Source organism: Heptranchias perlo, chromosome 21, assembly GCF_035084215.1.
Source record: "Heptranchias perlo isolate sHepPer1 chromosome 21, sHepPer1.hap1, whole genome shotgun sequence".
NCBI lineage: Eukaryota > Metazoa > Chordata > Chondrichthyes > Hexanchiformes > Hexanchidae > Heptranchias > Heptranchias perlo.
Genome location: NC_090345.1, coordinates 875,038 through 896,147, shown reverse-complemented (window position 1 = coordinate 896,147; position 21,110 = coordinate 875,038). Strand labels below are relative to the sequence as shown.

At 44.5% G+C, this 21,110-nt stretch overlaps 1 protein-coding gene across 1 annotated transcript; it reads left to right on the top strand.

The window, feature by feature from the left end:
* Window positions 1–10,705: 10,705 nt before the first annotated feature.
* LOC137340367 (neurotensin receptor type 1-like) lies at window positions 10,706–15,545 on the top strand. The gene is made up of 2 exons (XM_068002785.1): window positions 10,706–11,576; window positions 14,887–15,545. The coding sequence occupies exons 1-2, from the start codon at window positions 10,706–10,708 to the stop codon at window positions 15,543–15,545; spliced, it is 1,530 nt and encodes a 509-aa protein (XP_067858886.1).
* Window positions 15,546–21,110: the final 5,565 nt, after the last annotated feature.

Below are 21,110 nucleotides of genomic sequence, written 5' to 3'. Positions count from 1 at the left end.
GTCGGTCCAGTTCCCAAAGAACATGGCTTCGCTCTTGCTGCGATTTACTCTGGCCCCCGAGGCCAGATCGAACTGGTCGCAGATGCTCATCAATCTGCGGATCAACAGCTGATCCGAGCAGAAGACGGCGACGTCGTCCGTGCACAGGGAGGCCTTGACCTGAGTGCCTCCGCTGCCTGGAATAGTCACCTCTCTTATGCCCGCATCCCTCCTGATGGATTCGGCAAAGGGTTCGATGCAATTATTATTTATACCAAAGTGATTCTCATTTATGCTGTTCTGTATGTACTGGAAATGGCTCTGGGTTTATTCAGTGGCTAAGTGTACCATGTGCTCTTTGTGGATCTTGTGCTTTGTTCATGAATATGAAAGTGTTGCCGTCTCTGATCGCATCTGCTTGCAAACTTGCTGTCTGCCTCTGATGTTCCACAGAAACAATTAGCAGCAGACTGAGGGGAGGAGATTGTGAGCTTTCTCTCAGTGACACTCACTGAGCGGATCATTCTGCCAGCTCTCAGACTCCAGGAGCAGAGTTCTGTTAGTTGGGGGAGTGAAGTGAATTGTGTGCCGGGGTAAAGAAGAAAGAATCCACAGTAATTCAGCAATTACTTGCCATCGCTGTTCGTTCTCTCAGATCTGACATAGCTGCTGTTGGTACACTGTACCACACACCCATTTCTTGGCTCTCCCGTGGTTGGTTTGTTGCAGAACCCAGAGAGGGTGAGATTTGAAGCTTCCCCATCAGTGGGCTGTCAGTCTCCCTAATGTGATCTGTCTTAATTTTCTGCTGCATCTCAACGAGCCCCAGCTTACGGTGGAACTAAAGCACAGTGAGTATATGTAGTCAACGTAACAGAAGCCATCAGTTTAGTCCCGGAACGTTAAACCTATAACAGGCTTGAAATAACTGACCCCAGTGCGGACCCTGCTCTCTGCAATAGAGCTGGGTCCAAGCATGTAGTGAGTGTAAAATGTGATCAGAATTAAATTTGCCCGAAATGGGATCAGAGAGTGAGATTCCCGATCTCAGAGAAGTTATAGGCATTTGGGAAAAATGTGATTCACTCCAGAATACCTGCATGCTTGGAATGTGTGTCTCAAAGTATTACACTGCAGAACTGGACTATGGGTTCACTCTCAATTCCAGAGGTGGTACCAACTGTCCTGTTGATTGTGGGAAATTTGTTGCACACCTCCTTTATATACCGAAAAGGAGTAAAAAGTATATACAAAAGTATTTAAAAATCAGTTTTATATTTACAACCTCTTTGGGTTCACTCTCTCAATCCCCACACTGTATAAGAACATAAGAACATAAGAAATTGGAGCAGGAGTAGGCCAATCGGCCCCTTGAGCCTGCTCCGCCATTCAATAAGATCATGGCTGATCTGATCCCAACCACAAATCTAAAGAACACAAGAAGTCGGAGCAGGACCCGGCCACATAGCCCCTGGGCCCTCTCCGCCACCCACAGGGCATTGACCGATCCGAACTCAGCTTCATGTCCAATTTCCTGCCCGCTCCCCATAACCCCTAATTCCCTTTACTTCTAGGAAACTGTCTATTTCTGTTTTAAATTTATCTAATGATGTTGCTTCCACAGCTTCCTGGGGCAGCAAATTCCACAGACCGACCACCCTCTGAGTGAAAAAGTTTCTCCTCATCTCAGTTTTGAAAGAGCAGCCCCTTATTCTAAGATTATGCCCCCTAGTTCTAGTTTCACCCATCTTTGGGAACATCCTTACTGCATCCACCCGATCAAGACCCTTCACAATCTTATATGTTTCAATAAGATCGCCTCTCATTCTTCTGAACTCCAATGAGTAGAGTCCCAATCTACTCAACCTCTCCTCATATGTCCGCCCCCTCATCCCCGGGATTAACCGAGTGAACCTTCTTTGTACTGCCTCGAGAGCAAGTATGTCTTTTCTTAAGTATGGACACCAAAACTGTATGCAGTATTCCAGGTGCGGTCTCACCAATACCTTATATAACTGCAGCAATACCTCCTTGTTTTTATATTCTATCCCCCTAGCAATAAAAGCCAACATTCCGTTGGCTTTCTTGATCACCTGCTGCACCTGCATACCAACTTTTTGATTTTCTTGCACTAGGACCCCCAGATCCCTTTGTACTGCAGTACTTTCCAGTCTCTCGCCATTAAGAAAATAACTTGCTCTCTGATTTTTCTTGCCAAAGTGCATAACCTCACATTTTCCAATATTATATTGCATCTGCCAAATCTCCGCCCACTCACCCAGCCTGTCTATATCCCCTTGCAGGTTTTTTATGTCCTCCTCACTCTCTACTTTCCCTCCCATCTTTGTATCATCTGCAAATTTTGATATGTTGCACTCGGTCCCCTCCTCCAAATCGTTAATATAGATTGTAAAGAGTTGGGGACCCAGCACCGACCCCTGTGGAACACCACTGGTTACTGGTTGCCAGTCCGAAAATGAACCATTTATCCCAACTCTCTGCTTCCTGTTCGATAACCAATCCTCCACCCATGCCAGAATATTACCCCCAATCCCGTGATTTTTTTATACTGACTGTTCACCAGTAGCCTGGTGAATGAGCACTGACGCTGTACAGACTGTGTTCACCAGTGAGTGTGCCCTGGATATGTTCGTCAGTGGATGTAGTCTACATGGACTTTAGGAAAGCCTTTGACAAGGTATCACGTGGGAGATTACTAGAGAAGATTAAGTGGTATGGAATTAGGGGGAGGTTAGCGAGCTGCATTAAATTTTGGTTTGAAGGGAGAAAACAGAGATTAGGATTTAAGGGCAGTGTTTCAAAGTGGTTGGAAGTGTGTAATGGTGCCCCACAGAGTTCAGTCTGAGCCACTCCTATTCAATGATTTGGTAATTGGCCCAGATCCTTTCTCCTCCTTTAAGGTCCTCTTTAAAACCTACCTCTTTGACCAAGCTTTTAGTCACCACTTCTCATATCTCCTTTTTTGGCTCATTGTCAATTTTGGTAAAAAATAACAGCAGTGATTATACTGTGAATGGGAGTGGGCTCAGGGCTGGGGAAGAGCAGAGGGATTTGGGGGAACAGGTTCACAAGATATTAAAGGCAGCACCTCAGGATAAGAGTGTGAAAAAAGCTAGTGGAAATCTAGGATTTATCACAAGAGGTTTAGAATATAAAAGCCAAGAGTTCATGATGAATCTGTGTAAAGCCTTAATAAGACCTCATAGAACATTGTGTGCAGTATTGGGCTCCACACTGTGGGAAGGATATTGAGGCATTAGTGGTTGATGGTCAGTGGTTGAGGCACAAATGATGTTAACATCCAAGATTTGATTGGATAGTTGAGTGGAGGAACAAAGGTTGAAGGAATATGGGAACAGGAGGGTAAATGTGATCAGAACTATTTGTTTGTGTGGAGGGTAAACACTGACACGGACTGGTCGGGCCGAATGGCCTATTTCCTTGTTGTAGTTTCTGTGTATTCCGATGTGTACGTATGTGTGTGTCTGAATGTGATCGTGAATATGGGTGTTTGTAGATGTACATGTGTATGATTGTGTGTTTGTGTATATCTATTATTACTAAATGTACGCTCTTCCAAATTATTTATAAAAAGTATAACAGCAGAGCACCCAGAACAAATTCAATCCATTGAGTTTGTGCTGACTCCTTGCTGATCCAAAACTATCCCACTATCCCATCGTCTCCCCATAGTTCTGTATCTTCCTCTGCTTCAAATATTTATCCAGTTTTCCCCTAAAAGATCGAATGGTCTCTGCCTCAACCACTCTGTGGTAAACCACGCCATCCTTCAACAACCCTCTGTGGAAAGAAATTTCTCCCGACCTCTCTCCTCAGTCTCTTATTGACAATTTTAACTTAATGACTTATGTGGTGTTCCAATGAAAGGTCATCAACCTGAAACATTAACCCTACGTTTCTCCAGACGCTGCCTGACCTGAGTATTTCCAGCATTTTCTGTTTTTAATTCAGATTTCCAGCATCCGCAGTATTTTGCTTTTGTGCTAAATCAATGACCTCTCATCATTGGCTCCATAACCAGAGGAAATAGTCTTTCCACATTCATCCTATTAAAGCTCTTCAAAACTTAAAAAACTTCTATGAAATCTGCTCTTAGCTTTCTCTGTACAAACAGTCCCAATATCTCAAGTCTCTCCTCAGAACTATAGTCGCCCCTCACTGGCATCATCCTTGTGAGCCTGCACTGTTACCACTCTATAGCTTTAATGTAATTTCCATAATGGGGTGCCCAAAACTGCCCACAGTATTCTAACTGTCGCCTAAGCAATATTTTGAATATATTCATCATTACGTCTTTACACTTATACTCTATGCCCCCATTTATAAAACTCAAAATTCTATTGGCCTTTTTATGGCTTTATCTGCCTGCACTCTCACGTTCAGATAATTCTGGATTTGAATCCCTAGGATTCCTGTTGTGTCCTTTACCCAAATCCAAATCATCTCCATATACCAAGAACAAAAGTTGACCCAGCACTGACCCCAGGGTACACTGACCCCACCGAAGCTCCATACCAAGCAGCACCCATTAACCCTAACCCTTTGTTTCTTGTCACTCTTTCTATCCATGCTGCTACATTTCTTAAACCATATGCCTGAATATTTCTAACATAGAAGTTACAACACAGAAACAGGCCATTTGGCTCAACCAGTCCGTGTTGGCACTTACTCTCCTCGCAAACATTTATCCTCTATACCAGCCTCTTGTGAGACAACCTCTGAAAACCCACACTTACTACATCTACAACATTCCCTTTATTGATCCAATCAATCACTTCTTCAAAAAAAACTCTCTTAAATTTGTCAAACAAAACTTGTCTTTAACAAATCCATGTTGGCTGTCCTTGATTAACTATTTCTAATGCTCACTACTTTTATCTTGGATTGTAGATTCTAAGAGTTTGCTCAAAGCTGTTGTTAGACCAACTGGTCTATGGTTACCTGATTTATCCTCCCCTCCCTTCTTATATCGGCTACTCTCCAGTCTCACTGCACAAGTTGTATATTTAAGGTTGATTGAAAAATTGTGGTCAGAAGCTTTGCTCTCTGGATTCACCTCTCGTGGCTGAGAGCAGTGGGTCAGTATGTAGAACAAGTCTGCATCTTACCCCTCGGTGGCACATTGTGTTGAGTCTAATGAATTGGACTCACGCAGTTTCTGAAAATGAAAGGAGCAGTAAGATCATGTGAAAGACCTGCTTGTCAGACAAATGATTGCTCTGGGGTTATAAGTTAAGAAGCACAAAGAGCTCTTTGGTGGGGTTTGGTGTAACCTATCCCCTCCCACTCCTACTTTCGAGGGATAAACCTAGCTCTCTACCAGCAACTATAGGACAGTCAGTTTAACCTCAGTGGTGGGGGAACTTTTAGAAACAATAATCCGGGACAGAATTACACTTGGACAAGTGTGGATTGATTAGGGAAGCCAGCACAGATTTATTAAAGGCAAATCGTGTTTAACTAACCTGAAAGAGTTTTTTGATGAGGTAACAGGGGGTAGATGAAGCCAATGCAGTTGATGTGGTGTCTATGGACTTTCAAAAGGCGTTTGATAAAGTGCTTCATGGTAGGCCTAGCATCAAGATTGCAGCCCATGGAATAAAGGAGGCAGTAGCAACATGGATACAGAATTGGCTAAGGGACAGGAAACAGTAGTGGTGAACGGTTGTTTTTCGGACTGAAGGGAGATGTACAGTGGTGTTCCCCAGGGGTCGATGCTGGGACCACTGCTTTTCGTGATATATTTTAATGACTTGGACTTGGGTATACAGAGCACAATTTCAAAATTTGGAGAAGTAGTAAACAGTGAGGAGGATAGTGATAGTCTTCAAGAGGATATAGACAGGCTGGTGGCATAGGCAGACATGTGGCAGATGAAATTTAATGCAGAAAAATGCGAAGTGATACATTTCGGTAGGAAGAATGAGGAGACGCAACATAAACTAGAGGGTACAACTCTAAAAGGGATACAAGAACAGAGAGATCTGGGGGTATATGTGCACAAGTTGTTGAAGGTGGCAGGGCAGGTTGAGAAAGTGGTTAAAAAAGCATACGGGATCCTGGGCTTTATAAATGGAGGCAAAGAGTACAAAAGTATGGAAGTCATGATGAATCTTTATAAAACACTGGTTCGGCCACAACTGGAGTGTTGTGTCCAGTTCTGGGCACTGCCCTTTAGGAAAGATGTGAAGGCCTTAGAAAGGGTGCAGAAGAGATTGACTACAATGATTCCAGGGATGAGGGACTTTAAATACGTGGATAGACTGGAGAAGCTGGGACTGTTCTCCTTGGAACAGAAAAGGCTGCGAGGAGATTTGATAGAGGTATTCAAAATCACGAAGGGTCTAAAAAGAGTAGATAGAGAGAAACTGTTCCCATTGGCGGAAGAGTCAAGAACCAGAGGACATAGATATAAGGTGATTGACAAAAGAACCAAAGGTGACATGAGGAAAAACTTTTTTACACAGCGAGTGGTTGGGATCTGGAATGTACTGCCTGAGGGGGTGGTGGGGGCAGATTCAATTATGGCCTTCAAAAGGGAACTGGATAAGTACTTGAAAGGAAAAAATTTGCAGGGCTACGGGGATAGGACGGGGGAGTGGGACTAGCTGGATTGCTCTTGTATGGAGCCAGTGCGGACTCGATGGGCCGAATGGTCTCCTTCCACGCTGTAACCTTTCTATGATTCTAGACCAGGAAATCTTCAATCTCCAGGATACCCAGCTGGATAGTGCCTGAGCTTCCTAGTTAAAATAAGAAACTGAAATCAACGCAAGAATAGTTTTACATTGAATACTCTGATTTAATAGACTCATTTAATCCACACAGACCCTTCGTGTTTCATCTTTCTATTATTCCACCTCACTGAACAGGTGATGCTTTCATTTTTGCCTTTGCACAGTCAGGCATTCACATCCGATGCACAATACCACAGAGTGCAGTCATTAACCTGGGTTCATTTATCAGTAAAAGCTTTCTCCAGCTTTGAAAACAGGTCTATTTTTAGTTCCTTTTTCTCTCCAATACATTTTTATTAGATTCAGAAAAATACTTCACAGCTGGAAGTCTGTGAACCACGACTGTGTCAGAAAACTGGTTAACTGATGGAGTTTGGATAAATCTGTAATTTCTGCACCGATTACCAGTGGCAAAGCTTCACAAACTGTTTCTCCTGGTGGCACTCCCTCGCAAATAAAGCCTCTCTGTCATGTTTCTAGACTTTGACTATTTGGCCTGGAAGAGATTTTTGGTTTAAACTATAAGATGCTTTTGATATGAAGTCAGATTCAAGATTTTGAGGAGTAATTCCCAAAGATATGGCATCCTTCTTCCTCTTTTGGCAGGGAAAGAAAGGGGGAGTGGCTGGGACAAGAGAGACTGGGTGTGTAAATGAAATCATCTGAAAGGAGATGGTCCAACCATCTAAACTGTTAATCATATCAGTTTGAGAAAACGGGGAGCTGGTCAACACAGCCCAACATACTGAGTAAACACGCCCACCCGGTGTGTTAGAACGGTGACTTCATCTCACATCAACAGGGGTTGGCTGGGAGGGAAGTGCACACCGAGGAGAAAGAGATGGAGGATTGGCAACGTGCCTTATCAACGTGTCCTGCCACCTTCAAAGATTTGTGTATGTGAACCCCCAGGCCTCTCTGTTCCTGCACCCCCTTTAGAATTCTACCATTTAGTTTGTATTGCCTCTTCTCATTTTTCCTTCCTATCTAGTGCAGATTTAACATTTGTAACAATCACATACCAGTTCGCCTCTCATTGGAGCTCCTGTCCAGGCAGTGTTATTACTGGAACTCTACACTTAAGATGCAGCAGGTACAACAGAGACTATTCCATCCATTGCTTATTCAGGGCTCCTAGACCAGGCAACAGGCTGAGCAAAATCTATGACCTGCCTGTTGGGTCCTCATTCATGGTCTCCTGCTCTATCTGTGTTCCCAGAACCTGCAGGATACAACAACAACTTGCATTTATATAGCGCCTTTAACGTAGTAAAACGTCCCAAGGCACGTCACAGGAACGTTATCAAACGGAAATTTGACACCGAGCCACATAAGGAGACATTAGGACAGGTGACCAAAAGCTTGGTCAAAGAGGTAGGTTTTAAGGAGCATCTTAAAGGAGGAGAGCGAGGCGTAGAGGTTTAGGGACGGAATTCCAGAACTTAAGGTCTAGGCAGCTGAAGGCACGGCCGCCATTGGTGGGGCTTTGAAAATCGGGGATGTGCAAGAGGGCAGATTTGGAGGAGCGCAGAGATCTCGTAGGGTTGTAGGGCTAGAGGAGGTTACAGAGATAGGGAGGGACGAGGCCAAGGAGGGATTTGAACACAAGGATGACAATTTTAAATTCGGGCGTTGCCGGTCTGGGAGCCAATGTAGGTCAGCGAGCACAGGGGTGATGGGAGAACAGGACTGGTGAGAGTTAGGTTACAGGCAGCAGAGTTTTGGATGAGCTGAAGTTTGTGGAGGGTGGAAGGTGGGAGGCCGACAGGGAGAGCATTGGAATAGTTGAGTCTGGTGGTAACAAAGGCATGGATGAGGGTTTCAGTAGCAGATGGACTGAGGCAGGGGCGGAAATGAGGGATATTACGGAGGTAGGCGGTCTTGGTGATGGAAAGGATTTGGGATCGGAAGCTCAGCTCAGGCTCAAATAGGACGCCCAAGGTTGTGAGACATGTGTCTTTGTTACAGTGACTATACCCCACCAACAGAATATCTTGTGGGACTTTTCTGAACAGTGACAGTGGGTGAATTTCCAGCAATGGGTTTAGACACTGTCAACAGTTGGATATTCTGTGGTGGTTCGATAATAGATATTCTCCAAATGGGTTTGTGTAATGACTGCAGGACATCCAATCACTCTGGGCTTGGGTAGTGACAGGGAATAGATATCCTGGATTTAGTTAGTAATGGTGGATGGAGATTCTGGCTTTAGTTAATAATGGTGGATGGATATCCTGGGTTTAGTTATTAATGGTGAATGGATATTCTAGGTTTAGTTACTAATAGTGATGAATATCCTGGGTTTAGTTAGTAATGGTGATGGATATTCTGAGTTTAGTTAGTAATGGTGATGGATATCCTGGGTTTAGGTAGTAATGGTGGATGGAGATCCTGGGTTTAGTTAGTAATAGCGATGGATATCCTGGGTTTAGGTAGTAATGGTGGATGGATATACTTGGTTTAGTTTGTAATAGTGATGAATGTTCCGGGTTTAGTTAGTAATAATGATGGATATCATGGGTTTAGTTAGTAATGGTGAATGGATATTCTGAGTTTAGTTAGTGATGGTGATGGATATTCTGGGTTTGGTTACAGTTGAACAGTTAGCAGCGATATAGATGAAGTAAGCCGAATGTGTTGGTTAGTGACGGTGGATGGATATCCTATGGTGGGTTAGGTTAGTGACGGTGGATGGATATCCTATGGTGGGTTAGGTTAGTGACGGTGGATGGACATCCTATGGTGGGTTAGGTTAGTGACGGCGGATGGACATCCTATGGTGGGTTAGGTTAGTGACGGTGGATGGACATCCTATGGTGGGTTAGGTTAGTGACGGCGGATGGATATCCGATGGTGGGTTAGGTTAGTGACGGCGGATGGACATCCTATGGTGGGTTAGGTTAGTGACGGCGGATGGATATCCTATGGTGGGTTAGGTTAGTGATGGCGGATGGACATCCTATGGTGGGTTAGGTTAGTGACGGCGGATGGATATCCTATGGTGGGTTAGGTTAGTGATGGCGGATGGATATCCTATGGTGGGTTAGGTTAGTGACGGCGGATGGACATCCTATGGTGGGTTAGGTTAGTGACGGTGGATGGACATCCTATGGTGGGTTAGGTTAGTGACGGCGGATGGATATCCTATGGTGGGTTAGGTTAGTGACGGTGGATGGATTTCAGATTGGGAATGAGCACCAATCCATATCCATAACACAAACACGCATGCGTGCGCACTCTCTCATACACACACGCTCATCTGAATATCTCTGCTAACTTCTAATCTATTAACTGTTCTTTCCTTAAGTAGCTGCTGTTTACTGCGAAAAGGAAGTGTCCCCAGGATGGGAGAACAGAACATTTTAGGAGTGAGAGACTACCCGAATATCTCCTCTTCGACGCACTCATTGATAACCAGCGCTAGTGGCTGCTATAGGAATACCCGCCTGTGGACCACTTAAGACAATCTGTGGAGAGAGTAGCATACATGGCAAGTGATGGCAGCTGCATTAGGTAATTCAGGATTCCAGTGCTCCTGATTAAACTATGAGATAAGGAAGTAAATTCAAATTACTGAGCATCTACATATAAAAGGAAACATGTTCTGCTGATTTGAGAATGGAATTGGAACAAATAAATCACTGCCAATGCTGCAGATCTAAGCAAATCTCTCAACTCCATCCAACTTATCACAAATATTATTTGGATTTTTCATTGAATATTTTCCTATCAACATTCCAACATTGTTAGACATGACAGACTATCACTTGTGGAAATCATGACTTGTGCAGCCTAACCTTTAGGCGCCTGTGTCAGTACACTGACCTGCATTATTCCAACATCATCACATGGATTTTATTGGATGAAAACTAAATTCCAGTTGACTTGAAATCTAACTGCAGTATTGGGAAATGAATCGGTCTATGACTGGTCATGTGGATCCATGCATGATACACATCAAGTCCTTCAATAATGAATCAGACCCAAGTGACTCAATTGGACTCAGTAAAAATTCACCAAGTCAACAGCACCTGTTGATTGGGTCCAAACAGCAGGAGCCAGGCTATGTAACAATTCCGGTCACTGCTTTTTATGCTTTACTTTTTCTCTTTGGTGTATTTGCGAATGGTTTGAGCATCCTGACACTGCTGAAAAATGGACGAATGAAGGCCAGTGCAATTCGCTTCTACCTCCTCAGCTTGGCACTGGCAGATGTGTTGCTCTTGTTGACCATACCAGTGACTGTGTACAGGTACTACTGGCAATACTACCCCTGGCTGCTCAGTAACCCCCTCTGCAAACTCTACTTCATGGTCCGACAGATCTACTGTGCCACAACCAGCTGGACTATAATTGCCTTCACCACTGAGCGATATATTGCCATTTGCCATCCAATGTGGTCGATCACTGGTTTACGACAGTCTCGAATGGTCTATTTGTTGGCAGTAATCTGGGTCTTGTCAGCCGTCTCATCTGTGCCATTTGCCGTTGTTTATGGGCAATCAGCGGCCTGTATCCTCGACTACACCGCCACTTCACAGGATAAAACTGTCTTCTATTCTACTGTGTGTGAGATGATTGAGCAAGAGCCATTCACCATCTACAAGACTGTTGTCCAAATGAGGAGCATCCTCTGCTTCTTGGTTCCACTCACCGTCATCATCACCTTTCACCTGCTGATATTTCGACATTTAAGTGTGAACAGTCGTCAGCGGGAGGAGATGGGATTGACGCATCCATGGAGAGGTCAATGCATGAACCCTATCACCACTTCTGGAAATCTGCCTGGAACAGAAAAAAAAGCCCTTCAGCTGATGGGTGAGTAAACACTTACATTATTATCATCCTTTGCAACTATCAGGCACAAACCACTTTCATTGCACAATAGGATGACCAGGTAACCTTGTGACATGGGTTAGTAATTGGTTGGGAGGTAAGAGACAAAGATTGGGATAAAGGGTCTGTACTCTGATTAGCAGGATGTGACAAGTAGTGTTCCCCTGGGATCTGTACTAGAGCCTCAAATTTTCACCAGATTTATCAATAACTTGGATGAAGGAAAAGAGTTATATAACCCAAGTTTGCAGATAACACTAAGCTAGGAGGCACTGTAAGTTGTGTGGATAGGAGCATTTATCTCAAGGCGGCTGGAATTCAAAAGAGAGGAAGTGATGCTTCAATTGTCCAGAACCTTGGTCAGACCCCATCTGGAGTACGGAGTTCAATTTTAGGCATCAAACCTCAGGAAAGATATACTGGCCTTGGAGGGAGAGAGCACAGATTCACCAGCATTATTCCAGGGTTTAAAGGGTTAAATTATAAAGCAAGTTGAATAAACTTAGCTTGTACTCCCTTGAGTTTAGAAGGATGAGGGGTGATCTAATCGGGGTGTTTAAAATGATGAAGGGATTCAATAAGGTAGATCTAGAGAAATTATTTCATCTGGTGGGGGAATCCAGAACAAAGGGGCATAATCTTAAAATTAGATCTAGGCCGTTTAGGAGTGAAGTTAGGAAACACAATTTTTTCACACAAAGGGCAGTGGAAATCTGGAATTCTCTCCCCCAAAAACCAGAGGGGAGATGAGGAGAATATTTTTTACGCAGTGAGTTGTTATGATCTGGAATACACTGCCTGAAAGAGCAGTGGAAGCAGATTCAATAGTAACTTTCAAAAGGGAATTGGATAAATACTTAAAGGGAAAAATTTGCAGGGCAATGGAGAAGGAACAGGGGAGTGGGACTAATTGGATAGCGATTTCAAAGAGCTGGCACAGGCACGATGGGCCGAATGGCCTCCTTCTGTGCTGTATCAGTCTATGATTCTATGAAAAGTCTGTGAATGCTGGGTCAATTGAAACTTTCAAGACTGAGATCAATAATTTTTTGTTAGGTAAGTGTGTCAAGGGATATGGAACAAAGGCAGTTGGGGTACAAATCAGCCATGATCTAATAGGATCGCAGAATAAGCCTACTCCTGTTCCTACAACCTTCAACTCATTCAAAAATAAAATAAAGGATTAATTAGATAAAGAGAAACATGTACAGCAGATTTATACAATCCTTTTGGGGCAATGAAAAGTCAATGTGGTGTGTTACTGAGAAAAAGGTTGGGAATTCCTCCGATTCGACTCCCAGTGTGAGTTTAGCTGCTTTTATATTGCACTTAACGGGGTAGTAGGGCTATTGACCCTGACATATTGGTCTTGCAATACCACCAGCAACTCTAGAGTAAAATTTCTGGTAAAAAACAGTTCTTCCGGTCAATTGGCATTGGTGAATGCAACAATTTTACTCAGGTTTCTGCTGTCTGCACGCCAGGACTCGGTGGCCCTAAAGACTACTAAACCCGATATAAAAGCAACTTTGGTTGATCTCAGCTGTGAGTGATACAGTTGGTCTCAGTGCTCCTGTACTGCGAAGAGTAAAATAAGCAAACGTCAACTAGGGCTCCTGTTTCTGAATGCTCCGCAGTGATCTCCTGATGGACCGTGTGGGCATCAGTGAGGAGACGCTGAACTGGATTTGCTGCCACCTCTCTCCAGGAGTGCATGTCCTGCTGACGGTCACACTCTGGGCTTGCACGTGAGGCATGTAGATGTGGGTGAGGTCTTGGGGAGATGCTGGCCGTGGAGCTAAAGCCAAATGGGATTGTGAGTAAGAGGGGCAGGGAGTAAAAAGGAGAATGGGGTGGGGGGGGGATTTAACTGGACTCTGCTAAATGTATAACTCGGGGTAGGGGGACAATTATAGGAGCCCTGCTAATATTTCACCTGAGATGGGCACAGCCCAGGAAGGAATGTGGGAATCTCCTTACCAGTATGGCTCAGCAGCATACTGTGCTGTACCTTGACCCAGTGACCTTTTGGGGAGAGATGAACAGGTCAACACTTGAATTAATTTAAAACATTTTGAAACCTGTTGTTAGAGTAATTGGATGTCTATTGACGACTGCTGGACAATGGCTGACCGCTCCCACTCACTGCTGGACAATGGCTGACCGCTCCCACTCACTGCTGGACAATGGCTGACCGCTCCCACTCACTGCTGGACAATGGCTGACCGCTCCCACTCACTGCTGGACAATGGTTGACCGCTCCCACTCACTGCTGGACAATGGCTGACCGCTCCCACTCACTGCTGGACAATGGCTGACCGCTCTCACTCACTGCTGGACAATGGCTGACCGCTCCCACTCACTGCTGGACAATGGCTGACCGCTCCCACTCACTGCTGGACAATGGCTGACCGCTCCCACTCACTGGTGGACAATGGCTGACCGCTCCCACTCACTGCTGGACAATGGCTGACCGCTCCCATTCACTGCTGGACAATGGCTGACCGCTCCCACTCACTGCTGGACAATGGCTGACCGCTCCCACTCACTGCTGGACAATGGCTGACCGCTCCCACTCACTGCTGGACAATGGCTGACCGCTCCCACTCACTGCTGGACAATGGCTGACCGCTCCCACTCACTGCTGGACAATGGCTGACCGCTCCCACTCACTGCTGGACAATGGCTGACCGCTCCCACTCACTGCTGGACAATGGCTGACTGCTCCCACTCACTGCTGGACAATGGCTGACCGCTCCCACTCACTGCTGGACAATGGCTGACCGCTCCCACTCACTGCTGGGCTGCTTTGAACTCACACGGAAAAAGTCTTCACATCAAAGAGGCTGCTAGAATACAGACATGAATAAGTAGGTTTTCATTTATGACTTCTTTAGGAGATGAATTAATGAGAAAAAATATAACTTGTTTGAGATGAAAGCAATTCTGTTGTTAGTTGCCTGGAAACCATCTCCATTGTGGTTCCATGCAGTTACCATGGGAGACTAAATGGCTCCATGAAGAATAGGAGGCAGGTGGCCCCATCCTTTCATTTGTCAGCACTCACAGCACCACGCAATAATAATGGAACTGGCAGCAGTCAGGTTGTGTTAGATCGATGCCACATTGCATATGTGGTGATGCAAAAAGGGCAGCTCTGCTGTTAAGGTATGGCAGATTCCTCATTGTATAAAAAAGGGTGAGTCCTGCTCAATGGGAAGAATGGACGTTACTCAGAGGGCCATCAGCACAGTATACAGGGACATTGATTGTGTCTTTTCTATCGTTTCAGGAGCTGTTGTTATTGCCTTTTTCGTCTGTAACTTTCCTGATACTGCTGCCACCCTGATGCACATTTACACGGAGAACTGGACTACAAATGTTCACACCATTTACACCTGGCTGAAATCATATTTGTCACTGCCACTGTGGTATGTGAACAGCGCTCTAGACCCCATCCTCTTCTGCATCTCCTCATCCTCCTTCCGCAGTGCTGGCAAGGACAGCCTTGGGCCCCTACTCCCCTGGATCAGCAGGTCACTGAATGGTCACAAGCTACATGTTTCATGCATCAGCCTCTCCCAGAGCTGGGCCAGGAGTCAGCTGGCTGTGCCCTCACTCACTCGCAGATCCACCTGGACTTTGAGATCCTGCAGTGGAGAACTTCCAGATCCATTTAATGCACAGCAGGGAAGAGGCCTCCAGCTACTTTCTTTGAGGGGTCTCTTGGAGCAGAGTGATCAGCAGCCCCCCTCCTTCATAAGCCTCTCAGATCAGCAGGCCCCCACCTCAATGGATCTCTCAGATCAGCAGCCCCCCACCTCAATGGATCTCTCAGATCAGCAGCCCCCCACCTCAATGGATCTCTCAGATCAGCAGCCCCCCACCTCAATGGATCTCTCAGATCAGCAGCCTCGCACCTCAATGGATTGTTCAGATCAGCAGACATAAGCTCTTCACCTTGAAGGGTCTCTCAGAACAACAGCTCCCCTCCCCTCTCATTCATTCACATTGTGCTCCAAATGGCAGAGAATTAGACATGTAAACTGAAAAATATATTTCTAACTCCTCTTGTGTAGATGAAATGGTTCAGTGGATAAATGCCCTGTCTTTGTTACTGAGCCATACAGACCAGGCAAGTGCCAGGTTCAGTTCCAGGTTTGGGCAATAGTAAGGGCACTATAATTAGCCTCAGCATCCCTGAACTAGTGAGGGGAAAGTCACCCAGGATTCCTGATCACTCTCCATTGTGGACATCAAGTGAGAACAGGGTTCGACTTTGCCATGATGTACACCATGGGATATAGCTTGCTGACACTCGCTGTCCAAGCTCATATATGAGGGGTACACAGCATCTGTGGAACTATACTCCAGGGCCAGTTGCAGCCTTTAGAAGAGGAGGGGGGAAGAAAAACCTCAATTAGTGTTAGGAACTGTGTAGTAAGCCCAAATTCAGAGTTGGAGTTTAACAGTTTATGCTATGCACAATATTTCATTGGATCAGCTGGGCACTTGACACACACACAAACTCAGCACCATTCGGGGATGTCCAAACCAAAGTACTGAGCAAAGTTTCTGTTTGCCCAATCTGAGGGGCACTGTATCACCAGAGGATACACCGCACTTATCCAAGTCCAGTGCATTCCAATCTTTCAGGTTGGCAGAGCCAGGACTTAGGGATCCCCCATTTGCGCACAGGAGTACTATGTTTTATAAATACATTAAGAGCAAGAGGATAACTAAGGAAAGAGTAGGGCCTATTAGAGACCAAAAAAGTAAACTATGTGGAGGCGGAAGATGTGGGTATGGTTCTTAATGAATATTGTAGAATCAGTCTGGGTGGAGTTAAGAAGCACCAAGGGGCAGAAAACACTGGTGGGAGTTGTCTATAGGCCTCCAAACAGTAGTGGTAATGTAGGGGATGGGATCAAACAGGAAATTAGAGATGCATGTAACAAGGATACTACAGTAATCATGGGTGACTTTAATCTACATATAAACTGGCCAAACCAAATTAGCAATAATACTGTGGAGGATGAATTCCTGGAGTGTGTACGAGATGGTTTTTTAGACTGGTACGTTGAGGAGCCAACCAGGGAATAGGCTATCCTAGATTGGGTATTGTGCAATTAGAAGGGGTTAATTAATAATCTTTTTGTGCAGGGTCCTTTAGGGAAGAGTGACCGTAACAGGATAGAATTCTTCATTAAGATGGAAAGTGAAGCAGTCCAATTCGAAACTAGGGTCCTAAATCCAAACAAAGGAAACTACGAAGGTATGAAGCAAATCTGAGGATCGGGAGTAGTTTACAATTCAGCAAAAAAGGACCAAGAGATTGATTAAGAGGGGAAAAATAGAGTATGAGAGTAAACTTGGAACATAAAAGTGGACTGTAAATGCTTCTACAAGTATGTAAAAAGAAAAAGATCAGTGAAGACAAATGTAGGTCCCCTACAGTCAGAAACGGGAGAATTTATAATGGGGAACAAGGAAATGGCAGAGCAATTAAACAAATACTTTGGTTCTGTCTTCACGAAAGAGGACACAAAAACTTCCCAGAAATGCTAGGGAACCAAGGGACTAGTGAGAAGGAGGAATTAAAGGAAATTAGTATTAGTAAAAAAAATAGTGCTGGAGAAATTGATGGGACTGAAAGCCAATAAATCCCCAGGACCTGATAATCCGTATCCCAGAGTACTAAAAGAGGTAGCCATGGAAATAATGGATGCATTGTTGTCATCTTCCAAAATCCTATAGATTATGGAACAGTTCCTGCAGATTGGAGGGTGGCAAATGTAACCCCACTATTTAAAAAAGGAGGGAGAGAAAACAGGGAACTACAGACCGATTAGCCTAACATCAGTAGAAGGGAAAATGCTAGACTCTATTATAAAGGATGTGATAACAGTACACTTAGAAAACATGGATTTATGAAAGGGAAATCATATTTGACAAACCTACTGGAGATTTTTGAGGATGTAACTGGTAGAATAGATAAGGGAGAACCAGTGGATGTGGTGTATTTGGATTTTCAGAAGGCCTTTGATAAAGTCCCACATAAGAGGTTAGTGTGCAAAATTAAAGCACATGGGATTGGTGGTAATCATAGAGTCATAGAGTTATACAGCACGGATAGAGGCCCTTCGGCCCATCGTGTCCGCGCCGGCCATCAAGCCCAGTCTAATCTAATCCCATATTCCAGCATTTGGTCCGTAGCCTTGTATGCTATGGCATTTCAAGTGCTCATCCAAATGCTTCTTGAATGTTGTGAGGGTTCCTGCCTCCACAACCCTCTCAGGCAGTGAGTTCCAGACTCCAACCACCCTCTGGGATGGATTGAAAATTGGTTAACAGACAGGAAACAGAGAGTAGGAATAAATGGGTCTTTTTTGGGGTGGCAGGCGGTGACTAATGGGATACCGCAGGTATCAGTGCTTGGGCCCCAGCTAGTCACAATATATATCAATGATTTGGATGAGGGAACCAAAAGTAATATTTCCAAATTTGCTGACAACACAAAACTAGGTGGGATCGTGAGTTGTGAGGAGGATGCAAATCGGCTTCAAGGCGATTTAGACAAGTTGAGTAAGTGGGCAAATACATGGCAGATGCAGTATAATGTGGATAAATGTGAAGTTATCCACCTTGGAAGGAAAAACAGAAAGGCAGAGTATTATTTAAATGGTAATAGATTGGGAAATGTTGATGTACAAAGGGACCTGAGTGTCCTTGTACACCAGTCACTGAAATCAAACATGCAGGTGCAGCAATCAGTTAGGAAGGCAAATGATATGTTGGCCTTCATTGCAAGAGGATTTGAGTACAGGAGCAAGGATGTCTTACTGCAGTTATACAGGGCCTTGGTGAGACCACACCTGGAGTATTGTGTGCTGTTTTGATCTCCTTACCTAAGAAAGGATATACTTGCCATAGAGGGAGTGCAGCAAAGGTTCACCAGACTGATTTCTGGGATGGCAGGACTGTCATATGAGGAGAGATTGGGTCGACTTGGCCTGTATTCACTCGAGTTTAGAAAAATGAGAGGGGATCTCATTTAAAAAATAAACTTCTGACAGGGCGAGACAGACTGGATGCAGGGAGGATGTTTCCCCTGGCTGGGGGGTCCAGAACGAGGGGTCACAGTCTCAGGATACGGGGTAGAACATTTAGGACTGAGCTGAGGAGAAATTTCTTCACTGAGGGTGGTGAACCTGTGGAATTCTCTACCACAGAAGGCTGTGAAGGCCAAGTCACTGAATATATTAAGACCATAAGAGATAGGAGCAGGTGTAGGCTATTTGGCCCCTCAAGCCTATTAATGAGATCATGGCTGATCTGATTTTTACCTCAACTCCACTTTCCCACCCTTTCCCCATATCCTTTGACTCCCTTGCTGATCAAAAATTTGTCTAACTCAGCTTTGAATATATTCAATGACTCAGCCTCCACAGCTTTTTGGGGTAAAGAATTCCAAAGATTCACGACCCTCTGAGAGAAGAAATTCCTCCTCATTTCCGTCTTAAACGGGCGATCCCTTATTCTGAGACTATGCCCCCTAGTTTTAGATTCCCCCATGAGGGGTAACATCCTCTCAGCATCTACCTTATTGAGTCCCCTCAGAATCTTGTATGTTTCAATAAGATCTCCTCTCATTCTTCTAAACTCCAGTGAGTATAGACCCAACCTGTTCAATCTTTCCTCATAAGACAACCCTTCCATACCCAGAATCAATCCAGTGAACCTTTTCTGAACTGCCTCCAATACAAGTATGTCCTTCCTTAAATAAGGGCACCAGAACTGTACGCAGTAATCCAGGTGTGGTCTCACCAGCACCCTGTACAGTTGTAGCATGACTTCCCTGCTTTTATACTCCATCCCCCCAGAAATAAAGGCTAATATTCCGTTTGCCTTCCGGATTACCTGCTGCACCTGTATGTTGACTTTTTGTGTTTCATGTATGAGGACACGCAGATCCCTCTGTACTGCAGCATTTTGTAGTATTTCTCCATTCAAATAATACTTTGCTTTTTTATTTTTCCTCCCAAAGTGGATGACTTCACATTTTCCCACATTATATTCCATCTGCCAAATTTTTGCCCATTCGCTTAACCTGTCAATATCCCTTTGCAGACACTTTGTATCCTCATCGCAACTTGCTTTTCCACCTATCTTTGTATCATCAGCAAATTTGGCCACAAGACACTCTGTTCCTTCATCCAAGTCATTGATATATATTGTAAATAGTTGAGGCCCCAGCACTGATCCCTGCGGCACCCCACTAGTTACAGATTGCCATTTTGAAGATGACCCTTTTATCCTGACTCTTTGTTTTCTGTTAGTTATCCAATCCTCTATCCATGCCAGTATACTACCCTCAACACCATGAGCTCTTATCTTGTGCAGTAATCTTTTATGTGGCACCTTATCAAATGCCTTTTGGAAATCCAAATATACTGCATCCATTGGTTCCCCTTTATCCACCCTGCCCGTTACTTCCTCAAAGAACTCTAATAAATTTGTCAGACATGATTTCCCCTTCATAAAACCATGTTGTCTCACCTTGATTGTATTATGAGTCTCCAATAGTCCTAGCATTTTCCGAACAACAGATGTTAGGCTAACTGGGCTATAGTTACCTGCTTTCTGTCTCTCACCCTTCTTGAATAGGGGTGTTACGTTTGCGGTTTTCCAATCCGTTGGGATTTAAGAAGGAGCTGGATAGATTTCTAGACACAAAAGGCATCAAGGGGTATGGGGAGAGAGCGGGAATATGGTATTGAGATAGAGGATCAGCTGTGATCATATTGAATGGTGGAGCAGTCTAGAACGGCTGAATGGCCTACTCCTGCTCCTATTTTCTATGTTAAGGAGGAGGAGTGTGAAATATTGGATGGGATAAACATAGTGAGAGAGGGATTACCAGCTTTGAAAGTGGATAAATCACCAGGGCTGGATGAAATGTATCCCAGGCTGTTAAAAGAAGCCAGGGAGGAAATAGTGGAGGCTTTAACAATCATTTTCCAAACTTCACTGGATACAGGCATGGTGCTGGAGGATTGGAGGACTGCTAACGTTGTACCGTTGTTTAAAAAGGGAGTGAAGGGTAGACCAAGTAATTACAGGCCAGTCAGCCTAACCCTGGTGGTGGTCAAATTATTGGAATCAATTCTGAGGGACAGGATAAACCGTCACTTAGAAAGGCACGGATTAATCAAGGACAGTCTGCATGGATTTGTTAAGGGGAGGTCATGTCTGACTAACTTGATTGAATTTTTTGAGGAGGTGACAAGGAGAATCGATGAGGGTAGTATAATTGATGCAGTCTACATGGATTTTAGCAAGGCTTTTGACAAGGTCCCACATGGCAGATTGGTCAAAAAAGTAAAGGCCCATGGGATCCAAGGGAATGTGGCAAATTGGATCCAAAATTGGCTCAGTGGCAGGAAGCAAGGGGTAATGGTTGACGGATGTTTTTGCGACTGGAAGGCTGTTTCCAGTGGGGTGCCGCAGGGCTCG